This window comes from Eleginops maclovinus, chromosome 6 (genome assembly GCF_036324505.1).
Source record: "Eleginops maclovinus isolate JMC-PN-2008 ecotype Puerto Natales chromosome 6, JC_Emac_rtc_rv5, whole genome shotgun sequence".
In the NCBI taxonomy this organism is placed as follows: domain Eukaryota; kingdom Metazoa; phylum Chordata; class Actinopteri; order Perciformes; family Eleginopidae; genus Eleginops; species Eleginops maclovinus.
This window is the reverse complement of record NC_086354.1, coordinates 7,054,123-7,068,420: the sequence shown is the minus strand read 5'-3', so window position 1 is coordinate 7,068,420 and position 14,298 is coordinate 7,054,123. Positions and strand designations below refer to the sequence as shown.

General features: G+C 39.6%; 1 protein-coding gene across 4 annotated transcripts in view; it reads right to left on the bottom strand.

Moving 5' to 3' along the window:
* LOC134865896 (abl interactor 1-like) overlaps positions 1-14,298 on the bottom strand; it is a 35,444-nt gene that overhangs the window by 2,976 nt on the left and 18,170 nt on the right. Inside the window, exons 3-10 of one of the 4 annotated variants that reach the window (XM_063885711.1) lie at positions 12,241-12,417; positions 9,724-9,738; positions 9,011-9,135; positions 8,328-8,468; positions 7,302-7,402; positions 6,167-6,382; positions 3,897-3,986; positions 209-394 (exon numbers count right to left, since the gene is read on the bottom strand). In XM_063885711.1, coding sequence (XP_063741781.1) covers positions 209-394; positions 3,897-3,986; positions 6,167-6,382; positions 7,302-7,402; positions 8,328-8,468; positions 9,011-9,135; positions 9,724-9,738; positions 12,241-12,417 — 1,051 coding nt within the window. The remainder of the gene's footprint in view (positions 1-208; positions 395-3,896; positions 3,987-6,166; positions 6,383-7,301; positions 7,403-8,327; positions 8,469-9,010; positions 9,136-9,723; positions 9,739-12,240; positions 12,418-14,298) is intronic. The other 3 variants (XM_063885713.1, XM_063885712.1, XM_063885714.1) reach the window with 3 other exon arrangements.

The following is a 14,298-nucleotide window of genomic DNA, read 5'->3' as shown; positions in this document are numbered from 1 at the left end:
GCGACTATTATAATCTGTGAGATTAAAAGCACTAACCAGAGGCAGACGAACAGGCATTTTTTCAAACGGAGTTTTTGTTTCCTCAGGAGACTAGATAAATTGACCATTTAAGCAAATATGATATGATATAAATATGATAAAAACATATCAAGTCACTAAATAAAACTTTAAGTTCTGAAGAGGAAAAATAAAAGTCCCTGCCATTTACCTTTCTCTAAATAAATCTTGGGGGCCCAGTGGGGGTCTCCGTCAGCGTAGGGGTCGCTGTAATGAACCACCGCAGCCTCCTCTTCCTCATAGTCCACAGGTGGGGGAGGAGGAGGGGGAGAGGGCTCTTCAAACACACCCATGTCCTCTGGGGGAGGCGGAGGAGGCGGGGCAGGGCTGTCTGTTACTGAAAGAGGACAGACAGCGGAGGAGAGAATCAGACGGGAATTCAATGCTTATTCAGAACCTCTTTTATTTCATTATACAACGAGTGTTATGTGTCAGTAAGAACTAAGTAAAATATTGACTTTGAAGAAGCGTACATATTATACATATTATATTTCTCTATGTAGAAAACTATCAAGTCAACTAACAGAAAACTTATTTGTCCACTAGAGGGAAGCATAGGACACTTGTTCGTCTCTACCGCAGTCATCCTACACCTTAATTAAGTGTATTATGTCAACACATTTCACATTACAGTATTAGGTTAGTTGAAAGCAACACAATTAGGTTGAACCAATTTAAACTTACTATTATTGCTTTTAACTAACCTAATACAGTTATGTGAAATCTGCTGATACAATACATTTAATTAAAGTTTCAGTTTTTTCAGTGTACAGCTACTACTACTCCTATCACAACGAAGACCATCATTACCTGAAAATAATACTACTACCACTTCTTCAACTGCTAGAATTGAGAGGATATGGACAGGATTTTCTTTTTAAATAGAGATCTGAAACTTTTACCTTGAATTCTTTAAAAAGCTTTGTTTCTTTCGCACGTTTTCAAGGTGATAAATACGCTAAAATGTTTAGAAGCGTCTGGAAAATGATTTTATATACTTTTGCTGATGTTTAAAGCAGCCCCTATTTACATCAGTTTATAAAGACTCCTCATTCACCTCTGGGGTCACTGTGGAGGCATGCGAAAATAATTCAACAATTCCAGGAAGCAGGGGTTAGTAAATTGAAAGGTCAAACTGCTGCTCCACACCATATAACAAAACAATATGTATATTGACATTTTTTATTTTTCAATAGAAATTGTTCATCTTTTTCCTTTGCATCGTTATATTCAAATGAATGTTGTATTTTTATTTGATCTTTTTTTGCTCATTTGTTTCTTTAGTTTCCTTTATTTAAATATTTTGATTTCATTTCATTTTTAATGTCTTGAATGTCACAAAACCAAATTTCCCCCAGGGACAAACAAAGTATTCTTAATTCCAGCCTTCCTCTATTTACTTTTACTATGGCCTCCTGTTCAGAAATTCACAAGCTTTTATCACTTTTCAGGTCCCCTTGTGGCGTTTCAGTCAGGACACAAACATCCTGAGTATTCCCTTGATGTGTGTATTTACTCATACAGGCAGGGTGTTTCTGTGTCTGAAAGCTAAAGTGTTGTTCACAGGAGTTTGAGGTGCTGTATCAAGTGGGATTTTAAAATGCTTGACTCTGGTGCTCCGGTCTTATGTCGTTTTAAACACGTGTGCTTGTGAGTCCCCCTGCAGGCTAACACTCAAAAATCCAGTGATGAAACTCAAATGCCACCTCTTATCTAACTAATTCATAAGCCTGCTCTTGATTCAACAGACTGCACCAGAATTGAATGAATCTCTTCGATTCAAACACCCTTTTTTTACCAATGGTCCAACAACTGACTTCAAATCAGTTTAACGCTGAAATATACCCCTTAAGGTTAAGGTCTGGGTAAATACAGGTACTTGTAGTCGGAAAGGACTTTATCTAAAGTAAATATTAACCAATACCGATAAAACATTTGAATCATAGTAAATGACAATTACAAAGACATCCTCTATTTAAAAAACTATTGGATAACTGATGTTTTCGTGAGTGTTATCCATTGTTGTTATCCATCCATACTGTTTATATGTTGACATTTCTATTATATTTACATGTTTCTTAACTTCTTGAATACAATATATCTTTAATATATATATATATATATATATATATATATATATATAAATATATTCATAATTTGATCCTTTTTTATCAACTCCTTATGTCCATATAAATATATTTATTTATTTTAATTTGTCTTTGTATTTTTCTTTTCTCACTCCTAAATAATCAAAATGAGTTTTTCTTGGGTCATTGTTGCAAATGTTTTTTTTTTTCAGCATTGTGAGCTCATTTTAACTATGACATTTATTCTAACTTTCCATTTCTATTTGCATATTAATCCTGTTTCTGATTTCTGATCACTTCCTGTGTACCAAAGGGGCTCTTAGAAAGATTGTAGCGAAAAATAAAGGTAAAACACTTGATGGATGTGTTGTCAATCCTTTGTATAATCTGTGTAATAACTTGTTAAAATCCACAATCCTGGTTTACGGTTTGAGGGATATCCTACTCTTTATTGGCCTGCATGACTGAGACGCAGTGGTTTATCAGTGTGGCAGCCGGCACTACGTTTGACCAGACATGTACAGACAGTTCGATCGCTGCGGCTGCATCTCTGCAGACAGGCAGGGGGGGGATTCAGGACACGGCATCAGGTCACATTTTCTCTTCGCAGTGGACGGAGAGGACAGCTTTTGGTCCATCCATCGCCATAGCAACAGACAGTCTGAGTGCCGTGTGCTCCCACTCGACCCCGAAGTACAGTGCAAGAGAAGGTGTGAAAGTGAGGCAGTGTGTTCGGAGCTTTGAGAAGAGGTGTTGGAAGGGAACTCTTTGATGATGATAAATGTATCAATCACCTTTTTGCTCTTTACCTACATGGGTGTATTTCTGTGGCTATTGAAGCCGTTTTCACTTCATGTTCAGTAACAAAAAGAGATTTTGAGGAAATGTAATACATTAAAGGGCAAGTTCACAAAAGGATAACATATCTGTGGCCGTTGACTTGTCCTGATGAGACAAAAAAAAAGGGTAATTCTCATCTTGGATCTCCTGTGTATTTTGCATGTATTAAAAACAAGTCAAATATTTAATACAAATTCTATGTAAATGAGCCTTAATTCAAAACAGACCAATCCTCATTAATAGCAACACGCAGAAATGATTAACGACTCCAGAGAGTTGGAGGTAAGGGAAGTCACGCTTTTAACTACGCAAGGTGATTTAGTTATTCACACTTGCATTTGTCACAAAAGTATTGCTTATGTGTTTTGATGTATTAACCTTGGAAAGCACTTGAATTTTGAAAGGGCTCGATAAACAGAACATATAAATTTTATACAAGGGGGATATTTCCAATATTTTGTATCTCCTGTATTTAAAATGTCTTTACTGAACTTTTAAAGAATGCCTCTGCACTTTTAAGTCAAATACTGCGCTTAGAGTTATTCTGTGCCACATGCATCATTCCATAAAATAATTGCATTTGGGTGGAAAAATGTATAGGCATGTTTGAGCTGTAATATAATTTGTGCAATACGTTTTGGTGAGTTGGGAGTGAGTCAATTCATAGTGCTATAAGCATCTACAATAATTATTTTGTGGATTTGTCTGTTACTATGTTGTCCAGCCCCACCCACTGTAGCCAGAGTAAGTGGATACAAATGTGTGCAGTGTCAAGTTTGTGATTCTTTTAAGGATACATTATCTGTTCCTGAAATGCACAGCAGTTATTTTCCACCAGTGAGTGTGCATATATCTGCATGCATATCTCTAAGTGCATGCACATGTTCCCCGTATGGATTTTTTTCTACTTACTGCTCTCCTGCATTCTGGCCACAAAGCCGGTCAGAGGGATCTGTGGGGTCAGCTGCACCATGGGAGGAGGAGGTGGAGGAGCCACAGACACTGGAGCAGCAACAAAGCAGCAGAGAGACGGAGAGCGATGGAGGGACAGACAACGATACGGGAAGAGCAAATAGACATTATAGAGAAGAGATAAAGTCCAAACACGGAATGGGGAAAGAGATGAGGATGAAAAAAAGAACAAAAAAAGCTTGTGAGTGAGCGAAACAGTGCAGGAAGCATTGCTGAGCAACTCATTTACACATTTCCAATCAGTGTTCCTTTGTGCTGCCTTCTTCAAGCTGGGCTAAAGAGGCATTCATCTCATCTCTGGCTGAGAATCCACCTCATCAGCATCCGCTTTTTATGTCAAAAGCAAAAAGCTTTAGCTAGCAATAGGTGTCTGCCGAGTGAAAAGACTGCAAAGCAAGGTGACAGCTTAGTAGGTGTGTGGTAGGAATAACAAAGCAGCAACATGTGATCTTTTAAGAAGAAAAAAAGGCAGGTAGAGCTGCCACCTCTGTATTTTAATGGAATGGTAATTCAATGTAATGCTATATAAGCATAACAAGTCTGGTCCAATCACGCCCTTCTCTAAATGGCCTGCAATGCATAAAAACATCCTTCTCAAAATAAATTTGGCCCTTATGGTGAAAATGAAATATCACAAGAACATTTTTAACCAAATACCTTGTTACTGCGGCAGTATTCCAGGGATGGCTTTTTGTTTATAACACGTTTATAAATAATTACCGGCAATGTGGATTTAATGAGTAAATAGGAAAAGCAAATTACAGGACAGGTAATGTAGGAGGAGCTGTAAAGTTGAAAAAAATATATAACAAACCCAATATCTAAGACGAGACCCAGCCTACTATCACCATATCGATATAATGTTGATATATAGGAGTTTTTCAGGATGAGTCCTAAAACTGTTTTAAAGTTTCTGGTTGTCATGCTAAACATTAGCCGCCTTTAGCTTAGCGGTGTTGACAGGCTGCAGTTATGTATTTTGTTTATAGTCTAACGTTAGCTTTAGACTTCTGCTGATTACATTTATGCTTAGAAAATCATTTAAGTGGTGTTAACATGTGGAGATTGTCCTGCTGAACAAAACATGTACATAACATGAAGCTGTGTTTGCCACAGATGTTATTTCCTGCAATATTCTGAAATCGAATGGAAAAATCCCATTGCTTTTTGTCAAGGGAGTCCTTGCTAACTTCCAATTACAAAAATTGGTCATCCCTGCACCACTCTATCACCCAGCCTTAGAACAGACAAACAAAGACAAACACAGCTGTCCTCGCTCAAAGACATGACACACACACACACACACACACACACACACACACACACACACACACACACACACACACACACACACACACACACACACACACACACACACACACACACACACACACACACACACACACACACACACACGGCAGGTCTGACTCATAAATCACACGTAATGGAAGGGCGTCTGTAATCTCGCTGGGCAGTAATGTCTTATTATTCCACCCTGCTCTCAACGCAGAGCCACATCCATCCATCCATCAATGAGCTCCCTCGTGTTCCAGAACTACCCGTTTGTGTTGTAACAACTCTTAACCCAAAACATATGTGAGCACTTTGAATGCATTTTCAATAAGTAGACATCACAGAGATAACTTGCTGTCCTAGTTAAAGTCCTCTGCATTATTGTGTACTCTCAGACAAACAGCCTCTTCTTTCTGTACCAGGCGAGACGCTCGTCCTTTGAGAGGAAGAAGCCATTAGAGGACAGTGTGTCTGAGTGATGCCTGCCAAAATACATTCTGACAGAAAATATGCCCGTGTCCTGGGTTTCCCCTTGTCTAGCAGCTATTTGTGTGTCTCCTGCCTGCCTGTCTCTCCCGAACGAGAAGCCTTCTGCAGCTGCCGAAAGTGATAATGTCATAACTCAATTACAGATGCTAATGAAAGACTCTGCAGGCAGTGCTGAGGTGAGGAGGGTTCAACAACCCCGACTTCATTAATTATGGTTCATAATGCTTTTTCATTAGCTTCTGGAAGAGCTAGCCCCATGCAGTATCTTTTAGACCCAGAGAGACAGGTTTAAGCAGTGGAGTGAAACTGAAAGATTAAGCAACTCTAGTTTTATCATATTAGATCAAACTATTCCTGAACACCAACCATCTAGTGAAGGAAACCGTGTATTACTTACATGAAGAAAGTAGGTAATTAATCCTGGTTACCTGAGTTCTGAGGGTAGGCGGGGCCCCCGTTGATGTGGGGCTGCTGTGAGGACACGGATGGTGCGCGGCGGTAGGTGCCGGTGGCCGACACCATGGAGGCCGAGGAGGTGGTGGAAGAGTTGTGGCGGGAAATTTGGCGGGAGATGGTGCCGAACTGGGACATTGGAATGGGGCCCAGACCAGGGCCCTGAGGCACTGAGGCTGAGGACGTCACCACTGCAGGAGAGGATGTTAAAAAAAGGCTAATTATGATAAGTCGTTGTTAGTTCCGACTGACTTAGAAGGTTATCAGTAGTTTACACTTACAGTTTCTGTTTATTTACATGCAGACGGTGAGAAAATAATAAGCTGCTGCTGGTATGATAAGAGCATTTAAATGCAGGTTGCAAACACTACAGGGCTTCAGAGATTTAAAATGATGGATGCAAAAACACTCATTATGTTATTCTAAACCACTTCATCAGTTCTCGCTCCTGAGGGCCCACTGCTCTAATGTTCTACCTTATCTTCCCGCAAAGGGTAAACATCAAGTGAAGGTAAATTCAGTCCCTTTTCTTCAGCAGTTACATAAATATAGAGATGAATAAATGTTGCCCAGCCTCTTTCTCATGGCTGATACAGATGAGATAACATGTTGTTTGTTTTTGTATTTTAGACAAACTAATAATTTAGTTTATCTGCACCTGAAAGTAAGTTAACAAAGATGGATGATTTATTACTCTAACCAAATCTAGATTTTAAGAACAATCACAAAGAAACGTTTTGACTCTTCAAATGTTTGATTTGTTGACTGTCATTGTGTTGTCCATCCTGGCGATTCAGTAAACTGTATCGGAATGTGAGAGACTATACTTGTTAGCCCATGAAAGGTAATAGCTAACATTTTTATCGACCTGAAATCCCTACATAAATCTCTGACTAATTCAATATTTTATCAATGTGACTTTCATTTTCTATGACATTTTACTGTATTATTCATAGTTTTGTCAGTCCAAGATCGATTCCCTTCTGTTTGACCTGATAAATGTGGATATGAATGATAGAGATCCTGTTTGAGTGAGAAAATGCTCGGGTCAAGAATAGACAAATGAGGCCATTAGAGGACAAACAAATGTGTCTGGCTGCTGGGACTCACCTTGCCCCATACTGGGAGGGGAGGGGGTGGGAACTGCAATAGGAATACCGACGATACTGCCTCCGCTGTTCTCCCTGCCCCCGCTACCGCCACTGCTGCCACTGCAGGGAGAAAGACACATTCAAGAAGAGTAAATGTGGGGATGATTATGTGTGAGACAAACATAATTACATGAAAGGGTTTGACATAATACCATTACTCTCTCATATGTCATTCTGTCTCATGCTCTTGTCACTGTGGCAACAGATTTGCAGTTCCTATGAATGCGCCGTCTGGCACATTCACACGAGTACTGGGCACAGATCTCGGAGTCACATTTGCAGTTACACAGTGTAACAAAAACACCACGAGAGCCAAGGCTTGTTTGGAACGCGTGAAGAACCAAGTTCGAAACCCCCAAAACTCAGACTGAGGGAGTAATTACAGTCTGCCTTTAAATGCTACATTTTAAGCTCAACTTAGGAGGCCTTTGATTTAAATACTAGTGTATTTATCATGCAAGCAATACAGATACAAGATAAAAACGATGCTTTCACAATAAAAGCCCTAAAGATATAATGTTTGCAATGGAGTAATTTGCATTTTTAGGGATGTTTATTCTTCAGGCCCTTAATAGTAGAGCATTATTGAAAACAGCTGTGGGAGTGAAGCTAATGCAGGGTGTAGAATGGCCTGATTCTAGATCCCCAGTCTGGTGGAAGTGCACTTGGGCAAGTTACTTAACCCTAAATTGCTTCTGTAGGCATGACTAAGGTATTGAAGTGTATGTACTAAGTTGCTTTGGATAAAAGTATCTTCTAAGAGGTATAAAATGACATGAAAAGGCAATAATCAAATTGAAAATAACCAAGTGCAGTACTTTAGTCAATGTACTAAGTTGCATTACATCCCTGATATTCACTTATTGGCGTGTATGGCGTAGAAAGTTGTCTAAATGCCTTATGATAGATAAAACGATGACGTTTTTTTCCCAGGTTCATAAACTCTATGTTAATCGCAGGTATAAGGAGAGAGTGTGTGTGCTACCTGTGAGTCCTGGGCCTCTGGTTGAGGGAGGCTGTGCGTGCAGGGCTGTTCTGGTTGCCCAGTCTGGCGGGGCTCGTCATGTAGTCGTTGGGCACCACCGGAGGCTTCACCGGCTCCAGGGTCTTGTAGGGAGTGTTACGCCTGGAAACAGATATAAACAGAGCCAAAGAGGACGCAGTTAATTCTCAAAGTTTCCATGAGTTTAGAGGGTCTACTTCTGGCTTTTACAGACACTGTTTATGGAACCATGGTCAGGTGGTCCTGGTGTTATAAACAACCATTGTGAAATGTTAGTATTGTGTTAAACTGACAGCATTAACATATAAGAGGTCAAATATTTCAGAGCTAAACAACAAATGTTTCGTTATGAGCGAGAATATAATAAGTCATTTTGAAACTACTGGACACAAGTACAAACATTAAGCTTAAAATACACATTAGGCCCAAAATACATTGATGGAGGGGTGTTAGAGTTAAGTGGCTGCCATAGTTGGCTCTGGAGTAGTTGGGGGTTTGGTACCTTGCTCAAGGACACCTCAGCAGGGGACAGGACAACAATCACTTTTTTTTTTGTATCTGCAATGGGACCAAAAACACGGCCTGTGGCCATCCAGTTCCCTACTAGTACCCAAGTCCCTACAGATTGAGGTTCTGCCTGCCTCTAGCTAGCTGTATGTTCTTACCCCAGTGTACCACGACCAGCCATTGGGGGGCTGGGGGGTTTCTGTGTGGGTGGGGTGGTCCTGGAAAGTGTCCCTCCTCGTCCTGCTGCTGCTGCTGCTGCTGCTGCGGCATTGTTCCCATGTTGCTAGAGGGGCAAAGACAAGTTAAAACATTGCTATTGTATAATCATAGCAGATGTCCCCCGCTTTTCCACGTTAAAGGAGTATCTCGTTAACAATTGCAACCAAGCATGATTTTTGAAGAAACTGGCAAAACAGACAAATATTAAGACAGAAAGTAAGGGACAGGATGTCTTCAAGGAGCCGTTGTACATGGAGAATAGGACATAGATCTGCAGACTTATAACTTCAAATGTTGAATATATGGTTCCACTGTCTGCTGTTACCATGCTACTATGTTAACTGTATCATACCTATAGCACACTTATGGCACATTTTCAAATCAGGTTTAAAACATCTTTATAAAAGTTGGATTTATGATATCTGGTGACCTTGTTAAAGTTAAATGGGAACAAATAGAGAAATATAGATTCTGTATAATCATATGCTGTGTTTCCTTGTAATAAATGAGCCTTTTTCTGGAATCAAATTTGTTCCATGAAACCTTAACTCATGTATTCAACATTTTAAATTAATTTATTTTTGTATAAATAAAAGACTAGTAGGAGTTTCATCATGACTAAAACAACAAGTTAAAGATAACTATATCTTACCTTGGCCTTAAGCCACTGAGTGCAAGTGGGGAAAAGGGAAGACAGAAAACAACACATGCTCATTGGTTAATGGTTTAGTTAAAGGCGGGGGGGATTTTAAGCAGTATGCAAGGACCTATTTTCTATCATTCCATTTTTATAAACAGTAAAAGTTAAAAAAAGAGCTTAATAAATAACAAAGAGAAGGAGTACAGAAACGGTGTGTAAAAACAAATGCAATAGTTCTCAGATTGTTTACTCTACTCAATATGTGTCTTATTATCTGCTAAAATATGTGTGGGCTCATAATTATTTGCCTATGTCTACTATTTACACTCTGACACCTGCCATAATGAAGACCAAACCAAACAACCCAATTTAGTTTTTTTAGTTACACTTTATCAGCTAAATATTATGTGTGTGTGTGACTACTGTGTGTCTAGACTTGCGTTATAGACTGTAATCAGAATGAGAATCCCTTAAATAGCGACACACACTAGAAATAATGACCAGTGCCTGACCTGCATGTGGTTGCAAAAAAAAAAGGGGCAGTAAAGCAAGGCGAGGTCATAAATAACAGCAGTGAGGTTTTTCAGGCTGTAATGGGGCTGAAACCTAGTCGCCCTGGTAACTGCCAGTAATGCCAATAAAGGCTGGTAAGGTGGAGGGGGTGAGCACAGTCATCCGTAAATGTGTGAATGAGTCTTTCCCCTGCTCGATTCTGACATCATATCTATCCATGGGCGAGTTCCCCTGGTAATGTTGACGAAAGGCAAAAGGGGAGGTGATCACGCCCCGAGGGAAATCCACAAATGCCAGGAGGAAAAAGACTGCTGATAAGATATTGAACTTGCACATTAAAGCAAAACCACAGACAAACACGCACATGCTTCAATATACTTCTTATGCAGGCGTGAGTATGAAATAATATCAGTCCTTGTGAATTATTCACTGACGTGTGTGAGAGAGAAAGTGTTCTGGGGGGAAAATATGGATATGCGTTTCCGTCTGAACCCAGCCAGACAAATGCACATCAATGAACAGAAATTCAGCCACAGAAACACACACACATCACACATATAATAAGCCAGACAGAGAAATCACAGAGAATTTCAAATGAACCAACCACAAGTCCTCAGAAATGTACTTCCTTGCTAAAATGATGATCTGACCTTCATCAAAATAACCAAACGTGATCAAATTTAAGGTGCTATCCTATAGAGTGGTGCAGTGATGACTTCTTTTTGTGGGCTGACCCAATAGTTAGCATCGCAAGGGTTCTCTTGACAAAAATAAATGGGATTTTCCATTGGATTTTGAAGATGTGTTTTTTTTCCCGCCAACTTGTTTATGCCGGAAAGAAATAGTTAACATTATAATCAAACTACAACACGGTCGCATGAGTTCATTTCAACACCGCTAAGCTAAAGGCGGCTAAAGATGCTAACTTGTTTTCAAGTTTAGAACTCATTTCTGCACCACTCTATGGTAAACCCAAATAGATGTTTGAGTCATGTTTTTGTAGCACGTGTATATTTTCCAGCTTCTAGTCTGATCTGCACTGGTTTCTGCACAGATCCATCATTTGCAGCATCCATGAATGATGCTTCATTTGCATAGTGGGCCATGCCAAACCCGCCTCAGTGTGAGCCAGCTCTCTGAGGAGGGAACACTGGCTTTTGAAATTAAATCAGCGGATGTCTGAAAATCGGCGTACAGCCACTATCTCAATAGAGACAGACAGTGGGATGAGGAGACAGACTCAAACAAACTGCGGAAATGTGTGACACCAGCAATCAATGCGCATTATGGTGTGTCTGCACATGCAACAACACACAGACTGTAGTATAAAAACGGAGAAGAAGAAGAAGGGAGGTGGCTAGATGGATCATGGGGAGAGAGAATAAAACATTTAAGAAGGAGCCGGAAAAGGGTTGAAAGAATATTTTCCCACAATTCAAAAGAGAGAGTTGGGATGCAAATAGGCCAAAATCTCTCACCCTCTGAGTCTATACCCAGTATTCATTCACTTCCAGCTTGGTGAGTTGTTACTAGGCATGAACAAAAGCTCAGTCACAGTCAGGCACCGACTTCGGCTCTCATACTCGGGTGAGGGCTTCAAACATTTCTAGGTCTTTCTGTACTTAATTAACTAAAAGGCCAGCGTATTGATCGGCCTGCAGGGTGAGTGAATTATGAAAGGAGACGGTCGGCTTGTTCACATGGAAGTGGCAAGTGTGAACTCGACTAAGTGTGTGTTTTCCTGTCCAGCAAAATTGATTAACAGTGGAAATCAGGACGATGCATCAAAGTAATGACTTTGGTATTTAGCTGCAACACTCTGCTTGTGGGGATACTGGAGTACTGTGGAGGTGTCTTTTAGGAAACCAGCCGCTTAAAGGTTAAGAGAAACTAGGGTTGGGGTTGCTTTAAATATAAGTCAATACATGCATTAAGATTTAGTTTGCTTGCTCTGAAATCTGTTTTACAAACTACAAGGGATTTCTTTTTCGAGATGATGTCAAATAAATATCCTACTTTGACGCCATGTCCCACATCGTCCAGCAGTGTGTAGTCGATGGGCTTCCGAATATAGCGCACTGGCCGCTCCATGTTGCCCGGAGCAATGATCTTGTGCGTGCGAGCGGTGTTCTTATTTGTGGTCAGGATGCCGATCTCTCGACGTGCCACCTTCTCCTTGTGGATATCCACCGTCTGCAGGAGAAAGACAATTTAAGGGAAACATGAGTGGTTGGGCAAACAGACATTTTGGGGGCATTCCTCATATTGCACAAAATTCTTTAAATGTATTGCAAATGGTTTTGATAAGACACATGCATGATTTAGAACCTTCCCCTGTTTTGTAGAGGGATTGGATTAATTATATTTAACTCAATTTCCCGAAAAAGAACTCCCCAGTGACTTTTGTTATAAAAAAACCCTCACAAATTAGAAGAACATCATGTGTTTATGTTTAACACATTTTTTCAAAAACCCATTTTAAAATGCTTGCTAGGGGCGCCAATATGGTCATGTTTGAAATGAAAACACCTGTGGGGTCCCTCAGGTCAGGCCCATCCTCGTCACATTATTATTATTGACATATTTAATATTTATGTATGTATATTTATTACTACCTTTCTAATCTATTCAAGCAGTCGGAGCAAAGAGCTTTTGGAATCCTTGTGATCATTTTTATTATTGAATGAATTGCCTTTTTGAGGGCCCTGTTCAAAAGATATTTTTGGACACTTGTCATGTCTTTCATAATTGGCGCACGCAAAATGACTCTATAGCGCCCCCTAACAAGCAGCGTTTCGTTGTGCTTTTCACCTACAAGTCTGAAGCACGGTGAACATTGTGGACGTAGAATTTCTATAAACTTTTGAAATGTTGATTGTAGGCAATGTTAAGTGGGTGGGGACTTTTTGACAGATATTTTCACAAATCGGGTTAATGATACGGATGGTAAGTTACTATGGCGATTCAGTGTTGCACATGCAAGGATCCTGGAAGTACCCCAAGCTCTGGTGACTTGGGAAGGCTCGTTTATCGCTGCTTACAGTTTTAATTTATGATTATTTTTGGGGCTAAAGCACCAAGCAGGTTTCCCTTTTCTCCTGTGCATGCCGATGTTTTCAGTTATTCTGACCTGCTAAATATAAGGCTGCACATTTAAATATGTACATGTTCAAAATTGTACGTATGATCCCTCAAAAACATGAAACATTCACTTTAATTAAATGTTCAGATTCACGTCAGATTAAAATGTTTGGTGTTACAAAATGTATCATAGCAGAGATTCCAGTAAATTACTTATTTGTTGATTAAGTTGACTGATGCAAATACTTTATTAAGTGTAGATAATCAACACATTTAAATTGCAATGAGCTTAAAAGCAAATCTACAAAGTTCCACCTGATCAGTGATTCATAACACGTCAGAAATCAGTAGAAAATATAGACATGACAAAGAACAAAGTAATCAATTTATTTTACATTTGACGTTCATTAACATATTCATAATGTATTGAAATACTTGAAGTGAACATGGGGTTGAGTATTGTTATTTTACACATCACTTAAGAATCCATTTTTGAAGGCCATGATAAAGAAGCACGTGTGTATATCGTGACATCATCTGGTGATGATGTCATAGTTTATATGCTGATGATGTCATCACTTCTTCAGCAGAATTTATGACATCATCAGCAGATAACACCATCAAAGCCAGTTGATTGTACTTTGATCTTGAACATTCTAAGGTAATAGGGTATACAGTACAAAGCTGCAGGAGGGATATTCATTCCTACTCTGCTTTCTGTAGGAACAGGTCGTCTTAATCACAGGTCATTCGAAATCACTGGATTAACTTCGAAAGAAAACCACATTCATCATAAGAACAACACAGTCTCATACAGAGAAAAAGTGCACTAAAGACATTTACCGTCTTCTACAAAGAAACCCGTTCACGCACAGAAACACTTCCATTAATCTACCTACGCACAACACAAGTCTAAAACTAACTTGCCATGGCTGAAATGAATTGCCCAGCAGTGTGTGAGCTTGTCAGCTGTAGAAATGAGAAGGAGGAAGC